We start from the raw sequence: 16,741 nt of genomic DNA on the forward strand, positions 1-16,741 counted from the left end.
CACGCAGAGACTTCATCACTGGGATGCACTTTGTCCTATAAGCAGACTTCATCATGGTTAAGCTACCAGGTGCCTTATATAAGTCAATGTCAGTAGGTCACTCTAAGCTCAAGAAGCAAGACTGATTTTCATTCTAATTTACTCATTGTCTAAGTTATCCTGTACCCTCCACCTAGGGTATGGCCACTCAAAAAAATATTAAATAACATATCGTGGAAAACATGAAATCTTTTCAAAAAAGGTAAGAAAAAAAATCAAGCCTTTTTTTTGAAGTATAATTAACATACACATACAACATATTGATTCCACAATTCTGTACATTACTCAATGCTTACCATGATAAGTGTAGTCACCATCTGTTACAACGTTACTATAATATTCAAACTGTGTTCTTAATAAAGAACACAAATGGATCCCATTGGTACTAAATAAGGTATACTGAAAGCTTCTAAACAGGCCATTTCAGCAGTGTCCTAACTGCTACCAGATCTGCAACTTTTATGGCCTTAGACTAACAACAGTGCCCTGAGCAAGGGACAATAAGATCTATCAGGCACGCAAAAAATTGCCTGTCCATGCTGTTGCACTGAGTGAGGGAAGGGAGGAGGAGCAAATGACACAAGAAAATAAAAAAAAATCCCAGAGACAGAACTAGTGGGTGGTTTTAATTCCAGCAAAAAATAAAATAAAAGTTGCCTTTTACAAGGAAGATGTCAGACTTAAAGGTCATATGGCTGGATCTCTGAATACACACAGACTGAACACACTTGCTCCTTCACCCAAATGGGAAATGTTTGTTTTTCAAGCCAGGCTGTTTTATATCAGTATGTGTAATAGTCAAAGTGTCACAACAATTGCTAATGATTTTTTTTTTCCTCTCTCTCTTCTTGGTGAGTTATCAAGGCTTCCAGCAAAAAATGGTCAAAACATTGCTATCGGTTTTCAATCATTAGCAAACATTTAGAATAATCCTATCAAAAATAAAACCTTAAAATAAAAATAAAAACTAAAGAGGCACCTGGGTGGCTCAGTTGGTTGAGCATCTGACTCTTGATCTCAGCTCAGGTCCTGATCTCAGGGTTGTGAGTTTGGGCCCCATGTTGGGCTCTACACTGGGTTGGAGCCTACTTACAAAAAAATAAAATAAAATAAAAAAATAAAAAACCAGAGAGTGGGAGGATGTTGATACAGAGCTGCCCACTTACACAGAGGCATTTGCCAGGTACAGGGAGATTAAAAAAAAAAAATACATATACACACACAAACAGATACACATCATCCATTATTATAATTTTCTAAGAGAAAGAATATTTTAATGTCAGAAAGTAAAAATGACATAATCTTTAAAAAAAGATTGTATCTGTTTGCCCATCACCACATCACAAGAAACGGCTAAACAGATTTTCACACTGAATGTATGGTTTGGATAACATAGTAGGTTGGCTACCCGGACAAGGGTAGACTGCATTTCCCAGATGCCTTCACTGTTAGGCAGGCCATTGAAGCCAATGTAGCCAATGGAAGATGAGTAGAAGTGACCTACTCCACTTACAGCCTGGTCCCTAAACCTCCCACATATCCTCCTCCATGTTCTTATCCTTCTATGGCTGGACAGTGATGCCCAGGGCAACCTTTAAAGCTAAGTGTTGTCAAAGAGGGAGTCTCTGTCTGCCTGGAACCCTCCCTCAATAACTGTGGGCCATAGGGTACTCACCCCAAACCACTTTGGTCCATCATGTAAGAGAGAAATAAATTTCTATTATGCTTATACCATTACACATTTCGGAATTATTACAGCACTTAGCCTACATATAATTTCAAATATGAGCTATGGATCAATAATAAAAAGACAACCTAGTTTTTTAAAGGACAAAAGATTTAAACAGCTATGTCAAAAGAACATACACTAATGGTCAATAAGCACATGAAAAGATGCTCAGTTCTCACTGGTCATCAGAACAATGCAAATAAGAACCACAGTGAGACATCACTTCATACCCACAAGAATGGCTAAAATTAAAAGATTGACAACACCAAAGTTGACAGAATGTGGAGCAACTGGAACTCTCATACACAGTTGACGGAAGAGTAAAATGGTATAAATGCTTTGGAAAAAGGCTTTAGCAGTTTCTCATAAAATATTCACTTACCCTATGACCCAACAATTCTACTGCAGGTACTTCCTAAGAGAAATGAAAGCATATGTGCACAAAAATATTTAAGACTCTTCATTGCAGCTTTATTCATTAACAGCCAAACAATGGAAATAACCCACATGCCCAGCAACAGGATATAAAATGGTGCTGTATTCATCCAATGGAATACTACTCAGCAATAAAAATAACAGACTACTGATACAAACAACATCATGAATGAAGCTTAAAACATTTTTTCTTTTTTTAATCTTGAAATATTTTTGCTGAATGAAAGAAGTGTTAACACACAAAAGTAAATAAGCCAATGGTTAAAAAGAAATCAAAATGGTGGTTGCCTGGGGCAAGATTGCAAGGGTTGCAGTAAATCACTGGAAAACAGCATGAGGGAACTTTCCAGGGTAACAATAATTGTGTATCTTGATGAGGGAATAGGATTCATAGGTGTATATACTTATCAAAATATCATGCAATAGTACACTTAATATTTAAATATTTCACAGTACATATTACCTTAAACACATAAACACTGAACTCTGTTTTGCATGCCTAGTGTTTAGGGGTGAAGCCTACTGATGTCCACAGTCTACTCTAAAATGTACCCACAAGAAAGGGGGCGGTTAATGGATATACAAAGGGATGGACAAATAAAATAACATGTAATATAAGATACATAGCAAAATGTGGTGAATATATAAGTATACACTGCATGATTCCCTCAACTTTTCTGAATGTTTGAAATTTTCCATAAAAAGCATTGGAAAATTATAAAGGCTATGGGACATATGCAAAATTCCCTTTGGAGGATCAGGGGGAGGAGGTCACCTCAAAGAAATAAGCAGTTTTCACCAAGAGCAGCTAAAAGTGAAGAACAAGACATTAAAGTGACTGCCAGTCAGGACCATGTACACAGTGCACAGACATGCCATAGGCAGAGGAGACAACAGTATTTCAACTATGAGCCCCCCATTATAGATGTGTTCTCATGAGCCAGATGTTTCACACATGGGCGACCATGTAGCGTAAATCGCCACTAGTGTGGAATGATTTAACAACAGTTAATGATTCTCAAAATTAAGAGGCAAGCTAGTCTCAGAACAAAGTGGGGGGGGGTCCTTTAAAAATGAATAAATTGTGCTTTATGAAAAACTCACTACATTGTCCATGTTTTTCTCAGTTCACAGAGTATCATGAAAACTTCAGTGTGAATCAGGATTTAGCAACCGCTAGATATAGAAAGAATCGTGCTCCCCAGCAGCTAAATTCTAATCTTGACTCTGCCACTAACTAGCTGCCTGTCCTTGATAAGACTCTAAGTCTCTCTGGTTCACTTTAGGAACTCATGAAAAACTGAACTACCCTCCTGGCATATAATAAAGGACAAAACAAGAAGAGAGATGTGCCAGGCCCTTAGAGGGGCATGATAACCTTCTCAAGAGCAGGGAATTATAAAGCAATTATAAAGCAGCTAGTTAGTGGCAGAGTCAAGATTAGAACTTAGCTGCTGGGGAGCACGATTCTTTCTATATCTAGCGGTTGCTAAATCCTGATTCACACTGAAGTTTTCATGATACTCTGTGAACTGAGAAAAACATGGACAATGTAGTGAGTTTTTCATAAAGCACAATTTATTCATTTTTAAAGGACCCGCCCCCCACTTTGTTCTGAGACTAGCTTGCCTCTTAATTTTGAGAATCATTAACTGTTGTTAAATCATTACAACATCCATGGGCACTTAGCATTAATACTCCAGTTCATGAATACTAACCCAGTTTTGAGAAAGAGCATTAAGATGAGAAAAAGCATGGCTCTAGCCCTCTCTCTGCCATGGGAAATGGCCAAGTCTCTCAAGACTCTCTGGACCAATATGACAAGGGAAGACTCAGATCAGAAGCACTCCCAACTAATCCAACCTGCTCAAAGATGCTCTCTGAGACTGTGCGCCCCTGGATACTGGCCAGGAATGCCTCACCCACCACCACGGAGCTGAACTCCCTTCTCATCTTTGAAGTTCTTGTTCAGATGTCACGTGCATTGGGAAGCTTTCCAGCCAAGTCCCGTCACTCCCTTGACACTTTACAGATAACTTGTATTAGAGCCCTCACCTCTCACGGACCATGAGAGATGATGGACTCTGAAAAACAAACTGAGGGTTCTAGAGGGGAGGGGGGTAGGGGGATGGGTTAGCCTGGTGATGGGTATTGAGGAGGGCACGTTCTGCATGGAGGACTGGGTGTTATGAACAAACAATGAATCATGGAACACTGCACCAAAAACTAATGATGTAATATATGGTGATTAACATACAATAAAAAATTAAAAAAAATTAAAAAATAAAAATTAAAAAAAAAATAGAGCCCTCACCACGCCGTATTGTAATCATCTGTTTATCTGTGTTGTCTCCCTGACTAGACTTTGAGGTTCTCTACGCTCCAGTTCTTGCCTCACTGGCATTTGTACACCTTGTCTCAGCACAATGACTAGCACAAGCAGGCACTCAAAGAATACGTGTGAATAAACGCATTAACCAATCCCTAATGTCGCTTCTAGCTCTAAAATGTTAGGTATGGTGTTTTTAAATGCAAATGTAATCATGGCCGTAAAATTCTTTATTTCGTCGTTGAATGCCGCGCGAACGGGGTATCTGGTATTGTGACTGCTGTTGGGGATATCGAGATGATAAAGCACGATCTTTGCCCCCACAGCACCCCGCAAATATGGAAGCTTGTGGTTATTGCTGGAGCAAGGTCAAGGCGAGAGCCCCGTTCCCATTTCCCCCCTCACTTCCTTTCTTGCAGCTGTAGCTCTCTGCCTCTTTCCCCCACGAGCCTTCATTTCTCCCTCAAGCTGCGACCTCTGTCCCAGTTGGCAAAATTGCAAAACTCGGAGCCAATCACCCACGCCCTGCGACCAACGACAAAATCTGCAGGCATGCCCCCCAGAACCCTCTCCTCTCCTCCCCGCGAATGGAACAGTCCACCGGGACTGAAAAGCGGCGCCCACCCCGGCCCGTGATCAGTGGTACAGCCCCCCGCAACGCCGCTGCGCAGGCAAAGCCGGGGCCGTTACTTGCCCACGCCCAGCTCTCTGCGCAAACCTTCCGGCTGGCTCGGGGGACGCAGGGTATACCTGCGCGGCCCGCTGCTCCTTCCAGGACTTCATCTGGTCGCTGGCTGGATCCCGGCTATCCGCCATGGTGTGCGACTGGCCTCGCAGAACGTAGCAAGCGACCTCAGCTAACACGTCTCCACCCTCAGCCGACGAACCCGCGCGACTTAAGTAGGCGACTTTAGACTCCGCCAGTCAGCTCCGCCCCTCTGGTCCCGTCCCCCGCGAGGAGACCGCCTCCTGATTGGCCGCTCCAGCGCCAGGCAGGATGGGATTGGACCCAAATATGGGCGGGAGGAGACGGACGAGGCGCTGGGTCCCCTCTGGAGGTAGACGGAACCCCGGGACGGGGAGAGGCCAGAGAGGTGTGTGAAAGGGGAGGAGAGCCCGACCCCCAACCCTGGGATTCATGAACCCAGATCTGGGCCCCGCCTGTGAGGCCCCGACTGTCGCCTCAGGTTATCAGCATCCTTCAGGCTGCCCCGCGACGCGACGGCTGGTGGCCTACAGGTTTTGCTGAGGGAACGCTTAGGCGCTGCTGGGTGGGGCTTTGCCCTCTAAACGCGATCTCAGCTCTTAATAAGTCAGAAATCCTGCCTTGAATTCCTCTGTGCAAGATGAATTTTTGACTTACCCTAATGTTAGTATCGTTTGCAACTGAAGGATTGATGGGAATTTGGAGTAAATGCAAACACTGATGGCGCAGTGAAGTTTTAACCAGTCGTGTTACTCTCAAATGTCACGTTAGTGTTCCTGGACCACAGACCATGTATACAGAAAAACTGCCTTTTTTAAAAAACACGGGAAAATGAAACATTGACAGGTTCTTAATGGTCTTAATAGTGGCAAATCCTTAGGAAGGAAGTTCCCTTTTGGCTGAGCACCTCCCCCTTTTGGAGTGTCTACCGTGTGCTAAATGCTGCTAGATGTTTGATAGACTGTATCAGTTAATCTTTACAACAGCCTCGAGATTCGTGATGAAAAGTTTGGTTATCCCCCACTTTAAATATGAAGAATCTGAGGCTGAAAAGAGGTGGAGGAACTTGTCAAAAGCTTAAAAACCAGCAAAATGTCAGAGCCAAGATCCTCAGTCTTCTGATTTCAGAGCCTGGGCCCTGAACCTCTGTTCTATCCAACCTTTCTAAGAATAAGTATTTTGAAAAATTCTAAGAATTTTGGAACTCTTATGTTTTTAAAGAGCCATGTTGGAAAATTAAATATTTGTAAGCTATTGACTCGTTTGTCATTGTATTCAAATGGACTGAGTGATTCCTCCCCCCCTTCAGGTGCTAGGATTTCTTTTTAAACACCTTAATACACATAAACATACCATAATCTTCAAATTAAGAGTGCTCAATTTTTAAATTTTACTTTTTTCAGTAAAGCTACAAATAATGGGTGGGCATATGACCGTAGAAATTTCAGAAGTTCTTGATTTTACAAAAGCGTGATACCAAGAACCTGTCATAAAAGTTTAACTTCTGCCGTTCATTGAAAAAGCAGCCCCCAAATCAATCTTCAGTGCCCTGTATTTTTCCTTCGTCACACTTACACAACTGTGAAGATGCTGTTGGCTGTGTGATTTGTGTGATGTCTTTTGCTACCCACAACTCAGGAAACTGAGGCATAGGTTAAATAAGTAACTTGTCCAAGATTACACCATTATTAAGGCAGAAAGTCAGGATTCTAGCCCTGACCATCTCCTGAGCTCATGGCTCGGTGAATAAATAAATGTTGAAAAAATCAAATTAATCATTTTCTTCATTGACTAAATTTCAACAAAGTAAACAAAAACTGATGTCATGTGTTAACCTTTGTTCTTTACATGAGCATTGTCCTGTTTATTTTTTTTTTTCTCTGTTTCCTTCAGTGTTGGTTTGGATTCCTGAGGAATTTCCAGTGAAAGAGAAATGGAGAAACAAGACACTTTCAGATCATGTCGTATCTTGTACATTAAAATAAGGTATGTGCTTTCAAGTATGACAATGAATTTATTTTGGCTACATACCTACTATTATATTCATTGACTTTACAACTATCATTTTATCATAGTTTAAGTGAAAACACTTCTAAAAATCAGCCCTAGTTAAAAAATACATTAAATCTATTTGATTCCTACAGGTACTTCCAAGTGATTGGCTCAATAAACAAATTTGGTCCCAGATTTTTATATTTTATTAACATAAACGCATGAGTATTTTCATTGGTTTTGAATAAAATTGTTATTTAGAAAATGCTGTTCTCTGATTTTTCAGAGCCCAGTGAAATAAAATGTACTGGCACAAAACATAATGTTGTGAATCCTGATATCACCAAATCTAAATCCAGGCTTACAAAGTAGGCAATACAATAAATGCTGAAGCGAAAAGTCTGGCCGTGTAACTAGGAACCTTTATTAACAAATTGTCTTTCATCACTTACTTGAAAGAAAAGAATGGAGAGGACGAATTATGTTTTGTTAGATGACAGGTACACAGAGCAGCAGGGGCAGTAACAGAAACCGAGATTGTTCTTTCTGTTCTGATTCCACCCACCCTCTGAGGGGCTGAGCATGTTCCACATATTTTTATTTTATTCTTTCACAGTGACCTGGCAGAGTAACTTGGGGATAGAGAGAGTGGGAAAAAAAAGGAAGAGAGTGTCAAAGAAAAGAGATGTTTTACAATCCAGAATGCCCTGTGAGGGGAGGACGGTGAACTCTACCGCAGCTGTATGTTTCCAACCCACGGTGGGCTAGGCCTGAGCAGACAAGAGAGGGAAGCAGAATTTGCAAAAAGTGCCAGTGGTTTTATATGTGGTAGTGGCATGTACCCTCTACTCTGCCTACTTTGCTTTATCACACCTTACTCCTGCTTTAATAAGAACAATTACTTAAGAGGAGGTAGCCCACATGTCCTTTGGCATCTGGTAGTGGCCATAGTTGGAACTATCCTGAAGGAAAAAAATCCATGTGCTTTTTCTCCCCCAGGCCACGTGTTCCATGTATTGATCTGGGTGTTTGAGAAGAAGGAAACACAGGAATAAGAATTTGGCATTTGTTATTACCGTAACTTCTTTTTTCTCATTTTAAAAGTAATGAATGCCCACTAATGGGGGCTTAGAAATACAAAATAATATGTAAAATAAACAGTTATCCAAGGATGGTAATAAACAGAGATCTTTCTTGCTGATATTTTCTCTCATGTATGTAATGTGTGTGTGTGAGAGAGAGAGAGAAAGAGAGAGACTAATGATCATACAGAACATATAATTGTGTGTGCCTTTTTTTTCAAGTATTAAATCTGTTTAGTAAAAACAATTTCGCTCATACAAAATAACAACAGTCTACACCAATCTGAGTACGGGACACACCATTAGAGACAGGGAGGCACCGCAGGCACTTGGAGCCCTTCCCCAATGCCCAGAGAAGACCCTGGGTGCTCCTTGCCCCTGAGGGAGATGAGAGCTGAAGTATTACTGCCACCCACTACCCCAAAAAGACCATGGCACAGAGCACTTCTCCTCATGTTGCTCATTAATACTGGGTCAGGGCCCTCCCCTCACTGGCGGAGACCCAGGAAGCTGAGTTGCTTGGGGGTGGGTTGGTGCGGGGGATTGAAGTGGCTAATGGGCAAGGAGCAGAGTCGAGACATCTTTGGTGTGAAGACCCCCACCCACACACCCACCTAGGCCACCGTGGAAATTTGCAGGACCGCAAAAGTGGCACTGCCTTTACCCACAAGCTGCTTTTTTTAAAAACTTTCAAAAACATTTCATTTGCCCTGAATTTCATGTGATACAAAAGTATTACATGCTTAAACCTGTCATCCTTCAGGCCAACTTTCCTCAGAGGTAAATAAGAAACAAATCATATTCTGTAGATCATATATGGAAGATTTAGACATGGTATTTGTATAGCTTAGCATTCCAGTTTATGTTGATAAATTTAGTTAATTGTTGGGCGGTACATTACATATTCAAAAGAACTCGATAGACAGCAGATAGCTTAATCCTTGATTAAGGACGAAGCATCTGACAGCTGTTTTTTATTATTTTTTTTAAAGATATACCATTTGTGGGGCGCCTGGGTGGCTCAGCCATTAAGCATCTGCCTTCGGCTCAGGTCGTGATCCGGGGTCCTGGGATCGAGCCCCACGTCCATCCGGCTCCCTGCTCCGCAAGGAGCCTGCTTCTCCCTTTCCCACTCCCCCTGCTTATGTTCCCTCTCTCGCTGTCCCTGTCCATCAAATAAATGAATAAAATCTTTAAAAAGAGAGAGAGAGAGAGAAGATACACCATTTGTAAATTCAAGTTTGGTTAGCCCTTTTTATGTTTAGTCTTTTTGCTCAATCTTTTGAACACTTGCATTTTTTTCATTTTGTAGAGCTTTTGAACTTTGTCTCTCTCATTTTCTCCTCTCAAGATTCTTGTTTCTTAGCAGCACACTTAACTTGTACTTGTTCACTTTTTCTTGTGCTTTTTCAGTTGATGATTAATTTTTCTTTGGAATAGTAATGAAGTCTACACTTTTGCTACGCTCTTCTGGCTAAGGCTGGTCAACTCTGCGGTTTTCTTCACACAAAGCCTGGTCAATGCTACATTGTTCTTCTGGCAATGGCTGGACACCTTGTTCTGCCGACAGAGGCTGCTTAACTTTTTTAAATTGCTTCCTGAGCCTTTCCCCTTCAGCTAATTAGAGATGTTTCAGGTTGTCAGGGCATCCATCTGCGAATAGGGATTCCTATGAGGTTTGAACCTTCTTTTCCTTCCATAGCAACCTCTTGTCATTTAGCTGAATCTTCTGTTTTCTTGAAATGCAGAGCCTGTCAGGAATGCTCCCTCCCAAAATGGTTAGGTCACTACAACTGTGGTTTAAATTTCTTATTCCTTAATCTGATGAGAAACTTCATTGCCATGCATCCCAAAACTCCGTCCACCACCTTGCTGCCAGCCTCTCTGGCACCATGGCACAACAACCATGTCCTATGTCCTGCTTTCTTTGCTTAACCTTGTGGGATGAAATTCTCCCTGAGTCATTAGTCTTTGAAAAAATTTGTGTGTGTGTGTGTGTGTGTGTGTGTGTTTTCATGGTTGCACAGTGTGCAATAAAAAAACTGATCCCTTATTTACACATTCCCTTACTGGAAACACTTAATTTTTTTCTAGTATGAATAACAGTATAGTGAACATCCTTCTTCTGTATTTTTATTTACTTCCTTAGGACCTATTTCTAGAGGTAACTTTTGGTTCAAATCATATCAATATTTGAAGTCTCTTGTGACATATTGTCCATTGTTCTCTACAAAACTTGAGCCAGTTGACACTCATCAACACTGAGAGTGAGGACTGGAAATAAAATTTTAAAGATAGGTAAGTAGTTACATTCTAGATGCCTATACAATGCATATCTTTATTAGGTTGTTCAGAAAGAACAACACCTTTTGTATTATATTGAGCCATTACCACCACCCCCATGGGATTCAGTCCATCTAGTGAACGTCTTCAGTGTCCTATGTGCTCTGCATGCTTGACTTTGGGAACATAGCACTAAAGGAGATGGGTATGGGCAAAAACAAAACAAAACAAAACCAAAAACATACAAATCGCCAGGAAATAACACCATGTGAAGAGTGTTCTGAGAAAGGAAATAAGAGCTGTTGCAGTGGTACCAAAGAAAGTCACCCAACCTGAGCTTGAGAGGTCATGGGAGGCTTCCCCAAGGAAATAATGGCCAAATAAATTAGCCCCACTGTGGCCACAGAAATCTGAAGAGATTTCTTCCATTCTTTCTGGAAAGCCTGACTTCATCAGTGATGGTGTTGTGACACCTTGACTAGAATGAGAAGAGCAAGCGAACATTTGCGGCTGGGGTTCAGCCTTTCTCAAGTTTGCCCAAGCGTGCTGGCCTCTGTATCTGACTCAGACTGGCTTTGGCTCCTGATGTTCATCCACTCTCCTTCCTCATCTTTCCCTCCCTTGCAACGCCTGTGCAAGTCCGTCGTGTGAACTACTGGGATGCTGTGCCTGGCTTGAGTTATGTTCCAGGGCTGCTGTCTTTGAGGTATTTCGATGGTCTCCTTGGTATATGCTGTTAAGTGTTGCATTTGTGCTCGACTCTGGGCTTAAATCTGTATGCAGAAACCAGACTTGGGTTCTTAAACTCTGACAATTCAAAAAAATGACAAAAACCTCATAGATAAATCAACACATTCAATATGGATTGAGACCACACAGTTATGTATCTGTGAAGAAACTAATAGTTGTAAATTGTACATACTGAGTGGAACTGTTGGTTGTAGCGGGGGATGTAGACCCGGAGGGCCGGGACTATCTTTCTCCCCCTCTCTTTCCCATTAACCCAGATCATAGACCAGCAGGGCTTCAAGGGGCAAAATGACATGATGCACAGTAAAAGTCTCAGCTCCAGCATCAGAGCACTTGGGTTTGAATCCCACTATGGCTTCTTACAAACTGAGTCACTTAATCTTTCTAAGCTTCCATTTCTCTCTTGTAAGATAGAGATATTAACACCTTCTAAGCTGCTAAATGAAAAGAACCCCCCAAAAATACCATGACTTAAACAATATAAAAGTTTATTTCTCTCATACAAAACATCTCAGACCTGGACTGCACGGCTGGTTAGGCAGTTCAGCCATCCTCGATATGAGGCTTTCATCTCCGAGTCTGAGGTGTCTGTCCCCCCTCCCTCAGCCATAACTGTATGCCAACCAATGAGAGTAGGACAAAGGAGCAAAGGGAGCATATGCCTGTTCCTTTTTTTTTTTTTTAAAGATTTAATTATTTATTCATGAGAGAGAGAGAAAGAGGCAGAGGGAGAAGCAGGCTCCTAAGGAGCAGGGAGCCCGATGTGGGACTCGATCCCAGGACTCTGAGATCATGACCCGAGCCAAAGGCGGACACTTAACCATCTGAGCCACCCAGGTGCCCTGCCTGTTCCTTTTGAAGGCACAACCTGGAAATGGCACACTTGATTTCTGCTCACATTCCCTTGGCCGGAATTTGGTTACATGGCCATGCCTCACTGTTCAGGAAGCTGGGCGATATAGTCACCAGCTGTGCGACCATGTGCTTGACAAAACTCAGGCATTCTATGATAAAAGAAGAAAGGGAAAATGGAGATTTGTGGTCAACTGGTAGCATCTGCCACACTGACATCATTGGGTTGTTGCAAGGGTCAAGAGAGATGGAGCGCACAGTAGGCCTAGTGACCAGCATTTCCCAGTATTGCTCTTGAGCAACACATGGCTCTTTCATGGACTGCTGGAGCTCTTGAGGAAATACAGCATACTTGGCATCAGGGTGTTGTATTACAGTCCACCCTTATAGAATGTGCTGGAGTGAAGAGACTGCCCCTGGTCACTGCAAGTGTAGCTCCAGGTCCACATAGTGATAAACAAGGACCAGCCACTGTCCTAAACCAAACCTTCCTGTTCCCTACAACCGTCATCTCAAACCTATTTTATTTATTTAATAAGCAGGTATATCATTCCTACAATGTCCCAGGTTCTACTCTAAAAGCATTTCCCAATATTAACCCATGTAATTTTTACAACAACCCCATCAAGTATGAACTCTTAGTATCTTCACTCTACATATGAGGACACTGAGATACAGAAAGATAAAGTAACCTCCCAAAGGCACATAGCTAGTTAGTGGTAGGGCCAGGATTCAAACCAGGCCCCAGAGGTCACATCTCAACTTCGACATGGTCCTGCCTGCCACAAAGCAGGCAGGAATGCAGGAAGATCTGGGGTGAGTGTCCCACATTCTTAGAACACAACTGAAGCATCCTACCATCCTACCTCCTCCTCTCCACCTGCAGACCTGGCTTTCTGGGTAGCACGCTGATGTAAACCAACTGTGAACCCCACATAGGTGAGAAAGACCACAAGAAAATGACATTCCAGAGTGTCTTTGAAAGAAAGAATGAGAAGTAGCTGTGATATAAGAGCATTACAGGCCTAGGGAACCATATGGGATTCAGGGGTAACCAAAGGAGGTGAAAAGGGTACCAGAGGAGATGGGCCTTGTAGGGGCGGTGAGGATGAAAAGGGATGAGGAAGATCCTTAGACATCTCTCCATCCTGACAGCAAAAGGGCAGCAGGAACCTCAGACTTTGGAGATAGTAGAATGAATATTCCCTGAGAAAACATGTCCATTAAAAGACTCACTTTCCACCAGGCAAGAGGATCCATTGACCTATATTATCACTTATATGAAACTCTCACTCTAGAATAGGTGGACATAAGCAGATTCATTTCTGAGACATTGTGACATGAAGCAAAATTCTTCCTCTGGTGTCAAGTGTCAAATGCAATTGCTTCAACAGTCTATTTACTTTCTTAAAATATAAAATCTTAAAATACAGCATACAATATGTGCATCATATGTTATTATCTAGCTTACTTTCTGCCAGTTGTTCAGATTTTGCCCCACTTATCCCTCCTAGCCCTCCTTCTCCGTCTCCCACCTTATCTTTCTCTCAGTATTCTACTTAGCAAGCACTAGAAGCTTCGTTCTCTGCAACCTTGCACTGGGCTTGCATCTTTCCCAGTTCCATCCCACCCAATATTCTAAATACCAGTGAACAGCAGTCACTGTTCCTTTCCTCCTCCCTGGCCTCTGACATTTCAACTACTTGATGGATAAATTATAGATGATTCACTAATAAAATTTTCAAAGGTAGAGTTCTTTCACTGAACGCCCTTTTAATCTCTGCCTCCTCAAAGTACAGAAGTCACATTGCTCAGCCTCTGGGCCTGAAGCTTACCACGTTCCCTTCTCAGGAAGGCCTTCCCCATCACCTCCCTTAAAGTTACAGCCTCCTACAGTATTCCTGATCATATCTTCCCTGCTTTCTATTTCCCCCCCCCCGGCCCTTTTTACCTTCTAGCATACTATATAACCAACCTAAATTGTTTAACGTGTATTTTGCCACATTAAAACATAGAAGCTTCAGGAGGAAAGTGGGTTTTTGTTTTGTTTTTGTTCTTCCTGCTTATCCTCAGCACCTGGAAGTTTTCTACTACTCCGTAGGTGTTTGACTCAACATGGACTAAATGAATGAACAAATAAATGAATTAATGGGTGAACTAATACTAGGACAAACTATATGACAACAAAATCCCTTAAGGGATTTGATAAGATCCCTTGTTCAAATACATCCTCTCATTTCATTTTTAAATATATTGTCCTTTATGACATGAAAGCTTTCGCATGTTTAAGAGTACTCTTTTAAAAAAGAAATATATTCCACCCATCATGAGCCTTCTGATATGCTATACCAAAAAGAACACATCACTTCTTTGCTATTCCTACCAAACATGCATAACCTGAATCTAATTGTGAGGAAACATCAGACAAAACTCAAATTGAAGGACATTCTACAAAATCATAGGCCTACACTTTTTTAAAATACCGAGAAAATGAAAGAGACTAAGAGACTGTCCCAATTTAAAGAAGACTAAAGAGACATGCCAATTAAGTATAAAGTGTATTCTTGGATTGGATCTGGAATGAGTGGAAAGGTTTAAAGAATATTATTGGGATAATTTACAAACCTAATATAAACTATAAAATTAATATGAATAATAACATTGTATCAGTGTTAAATTTCCTGGTTTTGATCATTGCACTGTGGTTATGTAAGAGGATGTTTTGTTCTTGGAAAATACATACTGAAGCACTTAGTGGTAAAGAGGAATGATGTCTGCAAATCACTATCAAATGGCTCAAAAAAAATACATACATACATACATACATACAAATAAAGGAAGCAAGCAAATGATAAACAGAGGAAAATGTAAACAATTACTGAATCTGCATAAAGGGTAAACTGGGGATGTTTGTATTACTTTTGTAACTTTCTGCAATTTTAATATATCAAAGTAAACATTTACCAAATAAATGTAAGCACAGTCCTTGGAGGGGTCATATATAAATATTTGCTCAGGTAATACCTTAATTATAAGTTATGGAGTAGCTGACTGGGGCCCAGAATGAGGCCCAGTTTAGGCCTTATGTGGGGGTGAAGACATATCAGGAGCGAAGAAAAAAACAAACGGAAATGAGGATGAAGCAGAAGCTGTTGAACTCAAACTCTACCTGTGTCACAGTTTTGCCTTGGACCTAGTGGTCTTTTCTGTAGGAACAATTTAAGACACAAAGACATAAGTTAAAAAGAAAATATAAACACAGACATACAATCGGGCTATACAGAGAAATGGCCATACAATTTTCTTAATTCTTCCATGTATAAGATATAATGTATTAGTATTTATAAAACCCTGAGGTCATCCACCCAAAAGTACTATAAGCTAACTTATATTATTATCCCAAGGTAAGGAATTACTTAGCAGTGAACATTTGTTTCTGACTTTGTCATTACTGTATAATTAGTTGATTATTTTAGTAAATATCAGCTATTATCTTCAAAACAGGCCCTGATCCTATGGCCACCTTTGCTGGTGTTTGGAACATGACCTATATTGCTGTATGATCACACTGTGAAGTTTAGGGATTATTCTGTATATCGTTCCATTAACAGAAACCCTGACAACACAAGTCCTGAAGTTAATTGTGTGGGAGACTTACCCTACTTAATAGCAATATGCATTCCTTAAACAGTCTAACTTCTGATATCCAAGTGTCTATAGTAAAAATTAATCATAGAGTAAATCTTGAGCAAAGGAGAGTATCATGATATTGGAAAGGGGTTGAGGCAGCTGAAGCCTACAACAAGCAAAGGATGCCAAAATGTCAGTCACCAAGACTCCTCCTCACACCACAGTGAACCCCACAGGGAGCCTCACAGTTGGAAGAAGGATCTAGCAGTGGCAAACCACAGACTGCGTGGACAGGGAATTCAACATAAACTATGGACAGAAACATTGCATTAGGCTGGGGACAGAGGAGGTATGTGGCTTGTACCAGGAAAAGTATATGCCCTCCTTTTATCATATTCCACCATGTTATTACTCTTTGTCCCTTCCAAACATACCTACACAAAAGCCCTATGCCCTAAAAAAAAATTATTTGTAACTCTCAGAAGTATTCTATAACATGAAACACAATAGTCTATAAAATCGGCCACATAAATTGTGATACCAAAGTCAAAGTTCTAGTTGTTCTGTACCAGTGTTTAAAAGAAAGGGGGTGGGGGGAGAAGCATATTTGTAAAGAAAGAAACTAAAAAGAGTATTGTGTAGGCAGCCATGTGAAGAACCCTATCTAAACCATGTCAGATCCTCTAAATACTCCACTTCCAACCATTTCAGCCACCGTTTACATGGGTTTATGACTACATCTAGGAAATGAAAAGCACATCGAAACATTGTCATTACAGCCAATGTTTGTAGCAAACACTCCTTCCCTCCAAAGCATTAGAAATTTGTGGTTGTAGGGCCAAGAAGGCTGAATCGTAATTCAATGCAGATGTGTCATTATTTCATACTCTTGTGGCTCTAAAAGAAACAATGAC

General features: G+C 41.1%; 1 protein-coding gene, 1 long non-coding RNA gene and 1 pseudogene across 3 annotated transcripts in view; 1 reads left to right on the forward strand and 2 right to left on the reverse strand.

The window, feature by feature from the left end:
- Nucleotides 1–5,411, reverse strand: part of CAT (catalase) — a 37,285-nt gene extending 31,874 nt beyond the window's left edge. The window contains exon 1 of the mRNA XM_025878438.2: nt 5,283–5,411. Within this exon, the coding sequence (XP_025734223.1) occupies nt 5,283–5,348 (66 nt within the window). The 5' untranslated portion in view covers nt 5,349–5,411. The remainder of the gene's footprint in view (nt 1–5,282) is intronic.
- Nucleotides 5,293–8,431, forward strand: LOC112829082 (uncharacterized). Of its 2 annotated transcripts, none has more exons than XR_012381840.1 (3): nt 5,293–5,432; nt 7,132–7,224; nt 8,230–8,431. It is a non-coding gene; the product is annotated as an uncharacterized lncRNA (long non-coding RNA). The 2 variants fall into 2 exon arrangements; XR_003209658.2 differs by lacking the exon at nt 5,293–5,432 and adding an exon at nt 5,455–5,626.
- Nucleotides 8,432–8,775: 344 nt separating this feature from the next.
- LOC112829780 (thyroid transcription factor 1-associated protein 26 pseudogene) lies at nt 8,776–12,326 on the reverse strand (annotated as a pseudogene).
- Nucleotides 12,327–16,741: the final 4,415 nt, after the last annotated feature.

This window comes from Callorhinus ursinus, unplaced genomic scaffold, assembly GCF_003265705.2.
Source record: "Callorhinus ursinus isolate GAN/ISIS: 27379988/994484 unplaced genomic scaffold, GSC_fseal_2.0 scaffold21, whole genome shotgun sequence".
Taxonomy (NCBI): Eukaryota; Metazoa; Chordata; class Mammalia; order Carnivora; family Otariidae; genus Callorhinus; species Callorhinus ursinus.